The 16,870-nt window shown below is 41.8% G+C and overlaps 2 protein-coding genes and 2 non-coding genes across 6 annotated transcripts in view; 2 read left to right on the top strand and 2 right to left on the bottom strand.

Annotated features, from left to right (window-relative positions):
* The window catches only part of LOC132858830 (NACHT, LRR and PYD domains-containing protein 12-like), a 291,009-nt gene that overhangs the window by 245,982 nt on the left and 28,157 nt on the right, over positions 1-16,870 (top strand). The gene's annotated exons all lie outside the window — the stretch shown is intronic.
* LOC132858896 (uncharacterized) lies at positions 3,315-4,634 on the top strand. Its single transcript, XM_060889440.1, has 2 exons — positions 3,315-3,650; positions 3,838-4,634. Exons 1-2 carry the CDS (start codon positions 3,614-3,616, stop codon positions 4,632-4,634), a joined length of 834 nt encoding a protein of 277 aa, XP_060745423.1. The 5' UTR covers positions 3,315-3,613.
* Positions 15,163-15,234, bottom strand: trnap-ugg (transfer RNA proline (anticodon UGG)). Its single transcript has one exon. It is a non-coding gene; the product is annotated as a tRNA-Pro (tRNA).
* Positions 16,214-16,285, bottom strand: trnap-cgg (transfer RNA proline (anticodon CGG)). The gene has a single exon. It is a non-coding gene; the product is annotated as a tRNA-Pro (tRNA).

Below are 16,870 nucleotides of genomic sequence, written 5' to 3'. Positions count from 1 at the left end.
TTCCACATATTTGTTTAAATGAAACTCTCCGTTGTTTTGCCCATAACAGGGCAGTAGTCAGATTAGCATTAACTGTCGCTTGTCTAAACTACAGTACACGTGTGGTATAAGTGAATCTTTCACACTCAGCTCAACAGGAGAGGGGGAAACCTTGCACAAGTGATTCTGCTTGTTAAGAAAGAAAGATCCGTAATATAAATGGAACGATTTTGAACGGAACGAATAACACAGTATTAAAAGTTCACCAGATGTAAAGCCAAAATATGATAGCCACAATGATTTACATGATAAATATAAGGGAAGGGGAAAATAAAGTTTTACAGGAATTGATATAAGTAAACATACAATACATTAAGATTAGATATTTGGTAAAAGAAACAACTCACAGAGGCTGAACTATATACAAAAAGTTAAGCAGAAATAGCTATAATTAGAATAGTCACCAAATACCTTGTCAATTTGTTAGTACATACTAGTTATGTGGTTATGTTAGTGTAGTACTGTGCTGTGCATTCGTGCAGTTGAGTTGGTAAATTGTGAATAAACTTCAGATGAGATCAAGTTCAGTACCATCAGAGGACTGCATTTAAAGAAAATGGAACTTTATTGATTCCTGATACTAAAGTCTTCCATTCTTGGTTGCTTAATTGAAACAATTATTCAGTACAAAGTCTAACTCTCTGATGCAGAGTTCAAGGATGTAGCTGCAGCTCTTGTGTCAGCCCATCCTTGTTTGAAAGAGCCTGGTTCAGCCACTGTATATGACGGCTGGAAGACAAGCTTGAAGTATAAACTTGGTAACTACCGAACAAAGCTGAGTCCTCTTGGATGCCCAGAAGTATCAGTAAATGCTCTTATAAACAAACCTAATGATAGATGCAGTCCTGCTTATGGTGTAAAAAAGCCCAAAAAATCAGAAGTCAATTACTGCCCTGCTTATCCATCTGGTGAAACAAAGGAGACTCAAGAACATTTAAGAGTAACTCTACTCTCAGAAAAAAGAAACAATGAAAATAAGGTGGCAATGTTGATGGAGAAGACGTTTGCTCACAGAAGGCAAGAAGTGGTTCGAGATGCACCCATGATAGCATATTTTTAAATAAGATGGCCAGCACTCTTAAAGGCAGGGTCTCCGATTTTTGAGAAATGCTTCAGAAAATTCAGTCGGGCTGAATAATAAACAAAAATCAAAACAAAAATCAAAATAAGCAGAAAGGGGCGGGGCTTGTCAATATGCGGTAAAGAGAGTGTTCAGTGCGCATGTGTGACATTAGCAGAAAGCGGTTTTAACATTGACATGGCGGATAAAAACAAAGAAAGAAAGCAAAGAAATGCTTATGATAAGGCAAGAAGTAGGACCCGTGTTAATATAGACTTTTGTATACTATCTGCTTAACTCACTTTGTTCTAGAGTAGTGTGATTTGAATTGTTATATTCTGTACCATTGTTGATTTTTATAGTGTTGGTCCTTGTTCTCTCAGCTGATTAATCAGGAGTAGTTTCAGTCTACCTTAAGGTGTGAATTGGGGGCAGGGCTTACCTATTTAAATTGAAGGTTCTCCGCTACAGACGCTAGTGTCTGTAGCGGTTTGTAAGTATCTCTCTCTCTCTCTCTCTCTCTCTCTCTCTCTCTCTCTCTCATTGTAAACTTTGTGTCTAATACTGTGTTGCTATATTCTACCATACCTTAATTCTCACTCTTGACTGCAAATATGTGCCTTAAACACATCTCTGTACTCAATTCCTACACTCGCAGACACTCTCGTCCACAGAGCAGAGGTCACAATCCCAGTAACCTCATCTACCCTCCTCTGTTGTGTAAGTCTCAAACAGTGGTGGTAGGTGGGCTCTGGAATTGCCAGTCTGCTGTGAAAAAAGCTAATTTTATCTCTGCTTTAACTTCCCATTACTCCTTTGATTTTCTTGCACTAACAGAGACCTGGATATCCTCACCGAACACTGCTACACCAGCTGCTTTATCCTCTGCCTATGCTTTCTCTCACTCACCACGAGAAACAGGCAGGGGTGGTGGTACAGGTTTATTTCTGTCAATGAAATGGTGCTTTACACCTCTCCTCTTGTCTCACTTAACCATCTCCTCTTTTGAATTTCATGCCATTTCAGTTACCTCTCCAATTAACCTTGTTATCATTGTTGTTTACCGCCCTCCTGGTCCCCTAGGTGACTTCCTGGAAGAAATGGACACACTGCTTAGTGCTTTCCCTTCTGATAGCTCCCCCCTGACAGTGCTTGGTGACTTCAACCTCCCCTCTGACAAGCTACATTCTTCTTCCCTCCTGTCTCTTCTCGACTCATTCACACTCACACTCAACAGCTACATCCCCACACACAAAGGAGGCAATGTGCTGGACCTGATTTTCACCCGTCCTTCTCCAGCTACAGACGTGACTGCTACCCCACTACATGTCTCTGATCATCACGGGTATCCTTCACCATCACTCTCCCTACCCTACCTAAAACTACCTCTCAACCCCTCGCTCTTACCCGCCGCAACCTTCACTCTGTCTCCCCTTCTTCTGTAGCTTCTGGCACTCTTTCTTCCCTTCCTGATCCTGAGTCTTTTTCGTCACTGCCCTTGGACTCGGCCACAGATACTTTCCTCTCATCTCTTTCCTCAACTATGGACTTCCTCTGCCCTATGTCCACTAAACCCAAGAAAACTTCTTGTTCTGCTCCTTGGCTTTCAGATGTGCTGCGCAACAATCGAAGAGAGCCAAGATCATCAGAGAGAAAGTGGAAGAAATCACAACTTGATGCAGATCTTGATTCTTACCGAACACTCATGGCCAAGTTCTCCTCAGATGTGACTTCTGCCAAGACTTCCTTCTACAAGGAAAAGCTTGAAGCTTCCTCACATGACCCTCGGAAATTCCACAACATCATCTCTTCTCTGCTCAACCCCCCGGCTCCACCTTCTTCATCCTCCCTGACTGCAGAAGACTTTGCTTCTTTCTACCAGGAGAAGATTGAGGAAATCTGCCGGACCTTCACTTCAGCCCCGACTGCACTTACATCTCAGAGTATGGACTCCCCTACACCTTTGTTGTCGCATTTCTCAACTGTAACAGCAGAAGAGATTCTAAAACTCATCCAGTCTTGCAATCCTACCACCTGCCCATTGGATCCTCTCCCTTCCACTATGCTCCAGACCATCTCGCAAGACCTTCTGCCCTTCATTACCATTATCGCCAATAGATCCATAGCATCTGGTCAGGTACCAACTACTTTCAAGAGAGCAAGGGTTATTCCCATCCTGAAGAAACCTGCTCTGGATCCATCAGACATCAGTAACTACAGACCGCTATCACTTCTCTCGTTTCTTTCAAAAATTCTTGAACGCATTGTCTTTAATCAACTGTCTGTCTATCTCTCACAGAACAACCTCCAAGACCCCAACCAGTCTGGCTTTAAAGCAGCTCATTCCACAGAGACAGCCCTTTTAGATGTCTCTGAGAAACTACATGCTGCTAGATCAGCCAATCTCTCATCCGTCCTTATCCTCCTTGACCTTTCAGCAGCGTTTGATACGGTCAACCATAAGACTCTCTTAGCCACCCTCAGGAGTCTTGGGATTTGCGGATCAGCTTGGGAATGGTTCGCTTCCTACCTGGAAGGACGCTCATATCAGGTAACATGGAGGGGAGTGACATCTGCTCCACACAGACTCTCCACTGGCGTCCCACAAGGCTCAGTACTTGGTCCTCTTCTTTTCTCCCTGTACACTCACTCTCTTGGGGAAGTTATTTCCTCACATGGGTTTTCTTACCACTGCTATGCTGATGATACACAACTTATCTTCTCTTTCCCACCCGCAGATGCCACAGCTTCTGACCGGATCTCTGCATGTCTGGCAGAAATTTCATCATGGATGACTGCTCATCAGTTAAAGCTTAATCCTAGCAAAACTGAGCTGCTCTTCATCCCAGGTGATTCATCCCCAGGTCATGATCTTGCTATATCCTTGCACAACGATCTGATCTCCCCTTCAGCCACAGCTCGCAACCTTGGGGTAACCATGGACAATCAACTGTCCTTTTCCTCTCATGTTGCTAATGTGACTCGCTCATGTCGGTTTCTTCTTTACAACATTAGAAGGATTCGGCCATTTCTGTCCACACAGGCTGCTCAGGTACTTGTTCAGTCTCTTGTCATTTCTAGACTGGATTACTGCAATGCACTGCTGGCAGGTCTACCTATGAACGCAATCCGTCCTCTGCAAATGATCCAAAATGCAGCTGCCCAGCTTGTTTTCAACCTGCCAAAGTTCTCGCACACCACCCCGCTGCTGCGATCCCTCCACTGGCTTCCGGTAGCTGCACGCATCAGATTCAAAACACTGATGCTAGCCTACAAAGCCAAAAATGGACCAGCTCCCTCTTACCTCAAAGCCCTCATCACTCCTCGCACTGCACCCCGCACCCTCCGATCTACCAGCACTGCTCGACTGGTTCCACCATCTCTCAGGGTAAGAGGCAAGTATACTACAAGACTCTTCTCTGTACTGGCACCAAGGTGGTGGAATGAACTTCCCCTAGAGGTCCGGACAGCTGAGTCACTCACTATTTTCAAGCGGCGGTTGAAGACCTACTTATTCAGGAAACACTTCAACTAGCACTTCTTTCCTTATCTTTTGCATATTTAAAAAAAAAAAAAAAAAAAACCTTTGACACTTACATTTTCATTGTAACTTTGAACAAATGTTTTAAACTCATGGTATCTTAAGTATGTAACTTAGTGAGCCAGCATTAATGTATTCAATGTTAGAGATTTAAGCACTTATGTATGTCGCTCTGGATAAGGGCATCTGCCAAATGCTGTAAATGTAAATGTAAATGTAAATATAGGATCAGCTTCCCAGCGCTGGAGAGAACTTAAGGAGCGGGAAGTTGGCCGCATTTTCACAGATTCGAGTTTCCCCGAGTCAATAACTCCTGAGCTAAACGCTGTTACTACACAAATAAGACCTCTTTTCTATCGTAGTAATGTAGAGAGGCAGCTACAACCACGTTTTGCTAGTAACAGTGTTTAGCTCAGGAGTTACTGACTCGGGAAACTCCAATCTGTGAATATGCGGCCAACTTTATTTAAGAAGCCGAGGCGCTTTTTTCCTTCTCGATAGGTGAGTAACGTTGGTTTTGCTTTCTTACACAGAACTAATATATGCTGTCCTTTGCATGATTATGCTTGTGTGTCATTTTTGCTTGTTTGTTTATCTGCAATCGTATCGTTCTTCCCTTCAGCTATGATAAAGACACGTTTCGTTCCATTATTTGCCTGGGTTACATATGTACAGTATGTGTGGGCGGAGCTATCAGTACAGTGGTGGGACCCATTTGGGTTAGGAGTGTGTTTGTTTTGGTGATTTCAAATGTCGACACTGGCTTTCAAAAATCGGAGACCCTGCCTTTAAGTGTGCGTGAGGTAAGTGAAACATCATACTTCTTTTTGTTAGAGGATTTAGAATACAATAAAAAGACTCATGAACTGATGATTTGCTGATGGTCAGACTTCAGCAGTTGTAATTGTGCATTCACTTATTAAAATACATGGGTTATGTATTAAAATTTTTATTCATAGGCATGTGCAGAATTCAAAAGGATCAGTACAGTCCATTTGCAGTCTAAGTTTTTCTCCCAGCTGGATGTTCACGCTGCAAATCTAATCAAGGCATATAGCAAGAAAGGTGGATTTATAAGAAGGAGACTCAAGAGCATCACGACACCCATGACCCAGGTATTGAGTTTTAAAAATAAGACACACAGCTGCTGAAGACGATAAATGAGTCAACCAACTTTCAGATATTCCTAGTATATCAATATTAGTGTAAGGACTCTGCCCGGACTCTGGCCATGTGCATTTGTTTACGTTTCTCGTCACGTGTCTGCCCCGCCTTCATCTGCTCCTCCCTGTCATCACACCTGATCCTTATTGTGTCATTGTCCTTTTTGTATTTAACTGTGCCGTGTTGCCTCGTGCAGCGCGGCATCTACTGTGGTTATGTCCTGTCTTTAGTCTGCGTGATGTTTCGTGTTTTCTGTTATTAAACCCTGTTTATTTATGCTATCCTGCGTTTGGGTCCGCTCTGTTCCGTGTTCATGACAGAAGATGCCGCTCTGTTCCGTGTTCATAACAATTAGATTCACTTAACCCTCTGAGGTCTAAGGGTATTTTTAGGGCCTGGAGAAGTTTTGTCATACCCTGATATTTGTGCTTTTTTCAGTGGCTAAAGTCTAATATCATTGTAATCAGCACAACCTCGACTACAATAATATGTGAGCAGCATGTATGTGCATGATTGTGTTTTTGAGATAACAATTAAACAATGTTTATGTGTGGTTAGTGAAAAATGAAATATTTTAAATCACTTGAATAAGGCCATAAAATCACTTGAATAAGGCCATAAAGCCATAAAAAGTTCACAGGACTTTTGAGAACTGGATCTTTTAGCCTAGAGTTTTTACTTCAAAATTATGTGAAAATCATCTTGTTTACTCGCTCACAGAAAACAATATATTGATTTAAATTTTCTAAGACACTTTTTGTTTGTAAAGGGCATATGCAAGTAGGCGTCAACTATCATGAATATTGTGTGATTCACACCTGAGAAGACAAAGGCCCGCATAATGAGCTGCATAATGAGCCTTTCAGGCAGGTATGTGACTGAGAGAGGAGTTACAAGAAAGAATGTGAGGACAAAATAAATGTGTATATTTTTTGTTTGTAGTTTATTTAGAATATTTAACTATCACACAAAATAACTTTATAAGTTAGTAATAACACAGAAGACACAATCAGGGCAAAACTGTGCAACAAAAAAAAAGTGTCAACAGGAAGAGTGCAAGATAAAAAGGGTGTAAGGTTTGTAGAAGCCCACTAACCTACTCTGTCACATTCATTCATTCATTCATTTTCTACCGCTTATCCGAACTTCTAGGGTCATGGGGAGCCTGTGCCTATCTCAGGCATCATCGGGCATCAAGGCAGGATACACCCTGGATGGAGTGCCAACCCATCGCAGGGAACACACTCTCATTCACTCACACACTACAGACAATTTTCCAACCAACTGTTTTCATGGCATGCACACTGCATCTGCAAAAAAAAAAAAAAAGAAAAGAAAAAAAAAAAGGCGACTGATCTGATGTTGTAGTGAAGATATGTTGGGGGAAGATATGACAGGGGCATACCTTGAAAGCCATTGTTATGAAATTACCCTACAAGCTGCGGGATAAATGGCGGACTAAAGCTCAAGAGAAACTTGAAGATGACAGCAGGATTACCTTTACAGACCTTGTACAGTTCATTGAGAAACAGGCCAAGATATGTTCTAACCTGATATTTGGAGATATACAAGAAGCTGTTGCAAACAGGAATAAACATTCACTTATTAAAATACATGGGTTATGTATTAAAATTTTTATTCATAGGCATGTGCATTCACTTATTAAAATACATGGGTTATGTATTAAAATTTTTATTCATAGGCATGTGCAGAATTCAAAAGGATCAGTACAGTCCATTTGCAGTCTAAGTTTTTCTCCCAGCTGGATGTTCACGCTGCAAATCTAATCAAGGCATATAGCAAGAAAGGTGGATTTATAAGAAGGAGACTCAAGAGCATCACGACACCCATGACCCAGGTATTGAGTTTTAAAAATAAGACACACAGCTGCTGAAGACGATAAATGAGTCAACCAACTTTCAGATATTCCTAGTATATCAATATTAGTGTAAGGACTCTGCCCGGACTCTGGCCATGTGCATTTGTTTACGTTTCTCGTCACGTGTCTGCCCCGCCTTCATCTGCTCCTCCCTGTCATCACACCTGATCCTTATTGTGTCATTGTCCTTTTTGTATTTAACTGTGCCGTGTTGCCTCGTGCAGCGCGGCATCTACTGTGGTTATGTCCTGTCTTTAGTCTGCGTGATGTTTCGTGTTTTCTGTTATTAAACCCTGTTTATTTATGCTATCCTGCGTTTGGGTCCGCTCTGTTCCGTGTTCATGACAGAAGATGCCGCTCTGTTCCGTGTTCATAACAATTAGATTCACTTAACCCTCTGAGGTCTAAGGGTATTTTTAGGGCCTGGAGAAGTTTTGTCATACCCTGATATTTGTGCTTTTTTCAGTGGCTAAAGTCTAATATCATTGTAATCAGCACAACCTCGACTACAATAATATGTGAGCAGCATGTATGTGCATGATTGTGTTTTTGAGATAACAATTAAACAATGTTTATGTGTGGTTAGTGAAAAATGAAATATTTTAAATCACTTGAATAAGGCCATAAAATCACTTGAATAAGGCCATAAAGCCATAAAAAGTTCACAGGACTTTTGAGAACTGGATCTTTTAGCCTAGAGTTTTTACTTCAAAATTATGTGAAAATCATCTTGTTTACTCGCTCACAGAAAACAATATATTGATTTAAATTTTCTAAGACACTTTTTGTTTGTAAAGGGCATATGCAAGTAGGCGTCAACTATCATGAATATTGTGTGATTCACACCTGAGAAGACAAAGGCCCGCATAATGAGCTGCATAATGAGCCTTTCAGGCAGGTATGTGACTGAGAGAGGAGTTACAAGAAAGAATGTGAGGACAAAATAAATGTGTATATTTTTTGTTTGTAGTTTATTTAGAATATTTAACTATCACACAAAATAACTTTATAAGTTAGTAATAACACAGAAGACACAATCAGGGCAAAACTGTGCAACAAAAAAAAAGTGTCAACAGGAAGAGTGCAAGATAAAAAGGGTGTAAGGTTTGTAGAAGCCCACTAACCTACTCTGTCACATTCATTCATTCATTCATTTTCTACCGCTTATCCGAACTTCTAGGGTCATGGGGAGCCTGTGCCTATCTCAGGCATCATCGGGCATCAAGGCAGGATACACCCTGGATGGAGTGCCAACCCATCGCAGGGAACACACTCTCATTCACTCACACACTACAGACAATTTTCCAACCAACTGTTTTCATGGCATGCACACTGCATCTGCAAAAAAAAAAAAAAAGAAAAGAAAAAAAAAAAGGCGACTGATCTGATGTTGTAGTGAAGATATGTTGGGGGAAGATATGACAGGGGCATACCTTGAAAGCCATTGTTATGAAATTACCCTACAAGCTGCGGGATAAATGGCGGACTAAAGCTCAAGAGAAACTTGAAGATGACAGCAGGATTACCTTTACAGACCTTGTACAGTTCATTGAGAAACAGGCCAAGATATGTTCTAACCTGATATTTGGAGATATACAAGAAGCTGTTGCAAACAGGAATAAAAGGCCCAATGTAAGTAAAACCCTTTTTAGGCCCAAGTCTACCTATGCAACTAATGTAACAACACTGAGCACTCCAGCTGCTCCAAGCATGAATAGGGATGTGAAAACTCCATGCCTCTGCTGTGATGGTGCTCATTGTCTGGAGAACTGCTCCCACTTCAAGAAGAAAACACATAGGGAAAAGTTAAACCTTTTAAAGGAAAAGGGACTCTGCTTTGGTTGTTTGTGTAAAGGACACATGAGCAAGGACTGCAAAGACCGTCTTACATGTAACATCTGCAATCAACCACATCCCAATGTGCTTCACATCAACTTTGAGACTAAAGGTCATGCCTCAAAGTCAGCAGAGCAGTCACAGAACCACATCAGCAAAGTGTCATCAAATGCATGTGGGCATACCGGGGCCGGAAACAGTAAATGTGCACTATCAATTCTTCCTGTGCAAGTTAAGTCTGTTAAAGGCAACAAAATCAGCCAAACTTATGCTCTTCTTGATCCTGGCAGTTCAGCAACATTCTGCACGGAGAGGCTGGCACAGAAGTTATGTCTAGAGGGGAAACAAACGACCGTACTGCTGAGAACAATGGCACAGGAGAAACCCATAAAAAGTGTGTTAGTATCAGGTTTAGAAATCAGTGAACTTAATGGCAAGACATTCATTCCTTTACCTGATGTCTACACACAGAAATTTATGCCTGTAACAAAATGAACATCCCAATACAAGAAGATATAAAGCAATGGCCTTACCTTAGTGAAGTTCAGTTACCTCACATAGACTGTGAAATTGACTTGCTCATAGGAATGAATGCAGCAAATGTTATGGAACCTTGGCAGGTAATAAACTCGAAGATGGACCTTATGCTGTGAGAACATTGCTAGGTTGGGTAATCAATGGTCCATTGGGAGGTAGCAGCAAAGGTGTGGAAATGGCCACAGTGACTGCAAACAGGATCTCCTTGGTCAACCTGCAAGAACTGCTGGTGAGTCAATACAACACAGACTTCAGTGAGAGAGCCTATGAAGAAAAAAGTGAAATGTCAGTGAATGACAAGAAATTCCTGAACATTGTCAATGAATCTGTAAAAATGAAAGAGGGTCACTACTGCATTAACTTACCTTTTAATAGCAGATAATCTCACAATGCCCAACAACCGCATTGTTGCAGAACAGCGTCTGTTGAATCTGAAAAGGAAGTTCAAAAGAGACCCGAACTATCAAAGGGAGTATACAGAGTTCCTCAGTGATGTCATTCACAAGGGCTATGCTGAAAAGGTTCCCTCTGCACAAGTGAATAGGACTGATGGAAAAGTTTGGTATATCCCTCATCATGGGGTACATCACCCAAAAAAGAAGACCATTAGGGTAGTGTTTGATTGTGGTGCAACCTTTCAGGGGACATCCCTTAACTCTGAACTACTCCAAGGCCCAAATTTGACGAACACCTTGATTGGAGTACTGACACGTTTCCGAGAAGAACCAGTAGCGCTGATGGCGGACATACAGGCCATGTTCCACCAAGTCAAGGTGGCTGAAAGTGACAAAGACTTCCTGCGCTTCTTATGGTGGCCTCAAGGAAATGTGGACGATGCTCCAGTAGAATATCGCATGACTGTTCATTTGTTTGGTGCAGTCTCTTCACCAAGCATAGCCAACTTTGCTCTCAGAAAGACTGCACAGGACAATACAAGCAACTTCCCTCCTGAGGTAATAAACACGATCATGGAGCACTTTTATGTAGACAATTGTTTGAAGTCAATGCCCACAGAACTAAAAGCAATGGAACTAATTTCAAACATAACAGAAGTCTGTCATACAGGAGGCTTCTATTTGTCAAAGTGGATAAGTAACAGTAGAGCTGTCCTTGGTGCTGTTCCACAAGAAGACAGAGCTAAAGAGGTAAGGGACTTGGACTTGAGCAAAGATCAATTGCCCATGGAACGTGCCTTGGGACTTCAATGGTGTGTCCAAAGTGACTCCTTCAAGTTCAGCATCACCATCAGTGAGCGTGCACTTACCAGAAGGGGCATCCTATCAATAGTAAGCTCTATATATGATCCACTAGGCTTTCTGTCTCCACTGACATTGCCAGCTAAACTGTTATTGCAGAAATTGTGCCGACAAAACCTTGGATGGGACATGACCATTCCCAACACACTTTCTGACCAGTGGACTAAGTGGACCAGCAGTCTCTCACAACTCACAGACTTTGAAGTTCCACGTTGCTTTAAGCCAAGTGATTTTGGTGAGTCAGTGCATAACCAGATTCACCACTTCTCTGATGCTAGCGAACTAGGCTATGGAACAGTCAGCTATCTCAGAATGACAAATGCAGAAGGAAAGGTCTGTGTAGCATTCTTGATCGGCAAGGCAAGAGTAGCTCCATTAAAACGGCAGACCATTCCAAGGCTAGAGTTAGCAGCTGCAGCGTTGTCAGTTAAAGTGGATAAAATGTTAAAAGAAGAATTGCTGCCACTTACAGATAAGTCAGTGTTTTGGACTGACAGCACATCTGTCTTAAAGTACATCTCAAATGACCACACACGTTTTCATACCTATGTGGCAAATAGGACATCTAGAATTAGGGAGGCTACACAAATCTTTCAATGGAGATGTATTGAAACAAAGAGAAACCCTGCCGATGACTGCTCTAGAGGTGTGAGTGCAGAGAGATTCATTAGGAACTCAAGATGGATCTCTGGACCAGAGTTCCTTTGGTCATCAGAAGAGGACTGGCCAAATGAATCTGTGAACAATGTTGAACTTTGTGAAGATGATCCAGAGGTGAGGAAATCTGCAACAGTGAATGCAATTATGCAGACATTTGGGGAAAGGCCCACAGACAAATTGCTCAATCATTTTTCAGACTGGCTGAAGTTGAGAATAGCTGTTGCATGGATCCTCAAAGTTAAAGAAGCATTAAAACGTCTTGTGCGGAAAAGACAGGACTCAAAGAAAGATTGTAAGAAGACTCAAAGGGTAACCAGAATGACAAAAAGGTATGTCAAAGATGACATAAAAAGGTAATAACAGTTGATGATCTGATAATGGCAGAAAGGGCTATTCTCTCCTATGTACAGAGACAAAGTTTCCCTGAAGAGATCAACATGCTGCAAGAGGGCACTTCCAATGTGAAAAAGAACAGTAGCATATACAGATTGGATCCGGTGCTGGACAATGGCATCCTTAGAGTGGCTGGTCGCCTCAGAAGAACAGCAATGCCTGAGGAAAGAAAACATCCTGCCATTTTGATTAAAAACCACCACGTGTCCACTCTGATCCTACGCCACTTCCATGTTCAAACAGGACACGGGGGAAGGAACCACGTGCTATCTCAGGTACGAAAAACATACTAGATAACAAATGGTAACTCTGCTGCAAGAAAGGTTCTCTCTCACTGTGTGACTTGCAGAAAACACGGGTAAAGCCGGCGAACAAAAGATGGCTGACCTGCCAAGTGAAAGACTGGTCACAGACTTACCACCATTCTTCAACGTTGGCCTTGACTACTTCGGTCCTTTTGAGGTAAGAAGGGGAAGGAGCACAATGAAGAGATATGGTGTCATTTTTACCTGCATGACCAGCCGAGCAGTGCATCTAGAGGTAGCCTGTTCTTTAAGTACAGACTCATGCATCAATGCCATCAGAAGGTTTCTGTGTCGAAGAGGGCAGGCACAACACCTAAGATCAGATAATGGCACTAACCTTGTAGGTGCAGAAAGAGAACTACGAGAAGCACTCAGAACTTTAGATCAGAGAAAGATCCACCAAACTCTGATGAAGGAAGGAATTCAGTGGAGCTTTAACCCCCCTACAGCCTCTCACCATGGTGGATTCTGGGAACGCCTCATCAGAATGGTAAGGCATGTCTTATGCTCAGTCTTAAAACAACAAACCTTAGACGATGAAGGACTACACACTGTTTTCTGTGAGGTTGAGGCCATTCTTAACAGCCGTCCCATTACAAAGGTATCTGGTGACCCACATGATCTAGAGGCCCTAGCACCGAATCATATTCTGTTGCTCAGAACTAACCCAATTCTGCCCCCGGGAGTGTTTTCAAGGTCGGATCTATACCACAGAAGACGCTGGAGACAGATTCAGTATATAGCTGAGCTGTTCTGGAAGAGGTGGCTTCTGGAATATCTGGAATTTTCTGGAAGGTCCTGTAAAGAAATCTTGAGCATTCAAGAACATTAAAGATAAGTTGATTCATTCAATTTTGAATTTCATTTTGAATTTTACTGTAGGAGTTAAAATAATTGGAATATAGGTTTTAGGAAAGTTATGCTGACTCCTTTTTTATTTTAAAAAGTAATTGTTTTGCCTCTACAAATACAATTAGGGGCTGGTATGTAGGAGCCAAGTCGAGCTTTGTGCTAATTCCATGTTTCTTTCTTGTGAATAGTTCATAGTTTCTTTCTTGTGGATGATTATGTGGCCATAGGGCTGTCTACCCCACCTAGAGGACAGTTGGGAGGCTGAAGGTGAAGCCCAAGGGGAAAGGCCTTAAGGACAGGAAGTGACAGCATCTGGGCGTGGCTGAGAGGGCCTTTTCATCGTGTGGTGGTGTGCCATATAAGGGACTGCTTTAATTTAATCGTATATTTTTATTACACTTCAAGTTTTCTGTATATTGCAACAACATCAATAAAAGGTCATTGGATAAACTGGATCAACCTCTATTCCACATCTACACAACTGCACGCGTCAAGATATATCCAACTCAGCCACTAGTATTAGGAATTCAGGGACCAAAGGAACATACCAGAAAAGGCTGATACACATATGTTCAAATCAATGATAATATTCAATCAGTAATAAAATGAAATTAAATATTCAGATGAATCTACCATAATCTACCTCAACAGACAATGATTTATCAGGAAAGGATTACTGTGTCATAGCAATGCAACACCCTTAGCTGGAACTACTACAAATATGTTGAGAGTTGCCTTTACGTTCATGTGCAGAATATGAGATAAGAATATCCTTCACATAGCTTTGGTGTCCCTGCTTTGATTTCATGCACGTTATTTCCTGTGTGTAGTTTTGCACATCTTCTACATGTCCCTAAAACATGTCACTAGCTGATTTGACTGGATTGTCCCTAGGTGTGAATGAGTGTTAGCGTGGTGTCCTGCAATAGACTACAATCCAACGACCAAAGGTTAGGGCACTCAAATTCAATAGAATTCTGAACTCTGAGTTTACTTTGGACTCTTTATCTATCTGCAAGATACTCTGGGTTTTTCTAATGGATGAGGGTTGCGAATATTTTGTTTCCCCACAACATGCATTTGCAGAAACACTGCCTCTGTGATAAACAGACTGGAATCAGTGTACTCCTGTTTCTATCTCTGTTGAACCTTTGCTGACCTGCCTGCTGCAGTTTCTACTTATTTGGTGAATCATTTTTGGCATATATTTTTGCTGTTACATTAGTTGTAGTTAACAAAGATATCAGATTAAGCAGCCAATTAATCTATGAGATAAGAATATCCTTCACATAGCTTTGGTGTCCCTGCTTTGATTTCATGCACCTTATTTCCTGTGTGTAGTTTTGCACATCTTCTACATGTCCCTAAAACATGTCACTAGCTGATTTGACTGGATTGTCCCTAGGTGTGAATGAGTGTTAGCGTGGTGTCCTGCAATAGACTACAATCCAACGACTAAAGGTTAGGGCACTAAAATTCATTAGAATTCTGAACATCTTCGGACCCCTCGAGATACAAGTGGCCAATCGAGAACCGAGTAAGAAGCTCTTGACCTCGACCATTATACAGCAAGAAACTTGGCTGACGTGAGAAGCAAGAGCCCGTTACCTAATCGAACGGTCTTTCAAGAGTAAGGGGAAGGGCTCGTCCGGGATTTGAACCCGGGACCTCTCGCACCCAAAGCGAGAATCATACCCCTAGACCAACGAGCCGGAACAGTGCTCAGGTTTATGTTGTGCACATACTGTATGGAAGTTAACTGGATCCTGAAACCATATGTCAGTCCTGTTCTGTGGGTTAACGTTAAACTGTTCAGTGCACTACTATTGCAATAATTTTGTTACCTTTAATCTGTAGGAAAGGAAACATCACCAGGAAACGTCCTTGCTGACGTGCACAAAGAACAAAATTGAAGCCAGAATGAAATTTCAAGAACTCTGAGTATACATCATACTCATCTATTTGCAAGATACTCTGTGTTTTTCTGCTGGATCAGGGTTCCTAATGATTTTTATTCCCCTGCAATGTGCATTCTGTGACAAACAGACCGGCATCAGTGTGCTCCTGTTTTTATCACTTTTGAACCATTGCATACCTGCATGCTGCATTGTCTAGTTTTATAGTGAATCATTTTTGCTATATTTTTGTGCGGCTAGTTCTTAGGATGCGGACGTCATAGCGGCATGCAATAAGATATTTCACTGCAGCCTTTTTTCCAAGTAAAAGCATGTCTCTTCTGTTTGACTTGCTGAAGGTCTAACTTTGCTGTTTAGCTGTCACATGAAGTTGTGTGGAGTGGAATTCACCAATTACGTCTGTAACCTCATAGCAGTCAGTCAGATACGTTCTAAATCGCCTATTTTTTCTTAAAGTTTGCACGAGGTAGTACACAAACTTATCTGCTACTGCATTTAATTATTTAATTAGGTAAGTAGAGCCTTGCTTCAGTATACCTGTCTTGATTCTTACCACGGGTTATTTGTGGTGCCAATGAGAGAACCTACAAACCTGCAGTTTTTCATGTTCTCTCTGGATTGCACATAGGTATAAATGTGTGTTATCTTGGTGTGCATGTGCCTTTGAGCTACATAAGTCATTAATGTTCGTTGTCATGAGGAGCAAAACCCAGCTCACTGCAAGGTTCCTCTGAATCAGTTCCACCCGGGGGGTAGTCTATTCCACGTGAAGCCAGGGCTCGTCCGGGATTTGAACCCGGGACCTCTCGCACCCGAAGCGAGAATCATACCCCTAGACCAACGAGCCAAAGTGCACCACCTTGACTTGGTGTGCATGTTTGGTGTGCATGGTTTAGCATCTGTTTTCATGCTAAACCTTTCAGATCACTACTTTTGTAGCAATTTCATTAACTCCAATCTCTTGGAAAGGAGACATGACCAAGTTCTTAAGGACTTGCGCATAGAACACAAATCAAGCCCACATTAAGTGGCAGAAACTCTGAGTTTACTTTGGACTCTGGTGTGCATGTTGTGAATTTCACAAATCCTGCAAACATTTCTGTCCTGTTCTCTGGGTTTACGCTAAACCTTTCAGATCACTTATTTTTGCAATAATTTCAATAACTCCAATCTGTTGGAAAGGCGACATGACCAAGTTCTTACGAACTTGTGCATAGAACACAAATCAAGCCCGTATTAAGTGGCAGAAACTCTGAGTTTACTTTGGACTCTTTATCTATCTGCAAGATACTCTGGGTTTTTCTAATGGATGAGGGTTGCGAATATTTTGTTTCCCCACAACATGCATTTGCAGAAACACTGCCTCTGTGATAAACAGACTGGAATCAGTGTACTCCTGTTTCTATCTCTGTTGAACCTTTGCTGACCTGCC

This window comes from Tachysurus vachellii, chromosome 16 (assembly GCF_030014155.1).
Source record: "Tachysurus vachellii isolate PV-2020 chromosome 16, HZAU_Pvac_v1, whole genome shotgun sequence".
Taxonomy (NCBI): Eukaryota; Metazoa; Chordata; class Actinopteri; order Siluriformes; family Bagridae; genus Tachysurus; species Tachysurus vachellii.
This window is presented reverse-complemented; position numbering and strand designations above follow the sequence as displayed.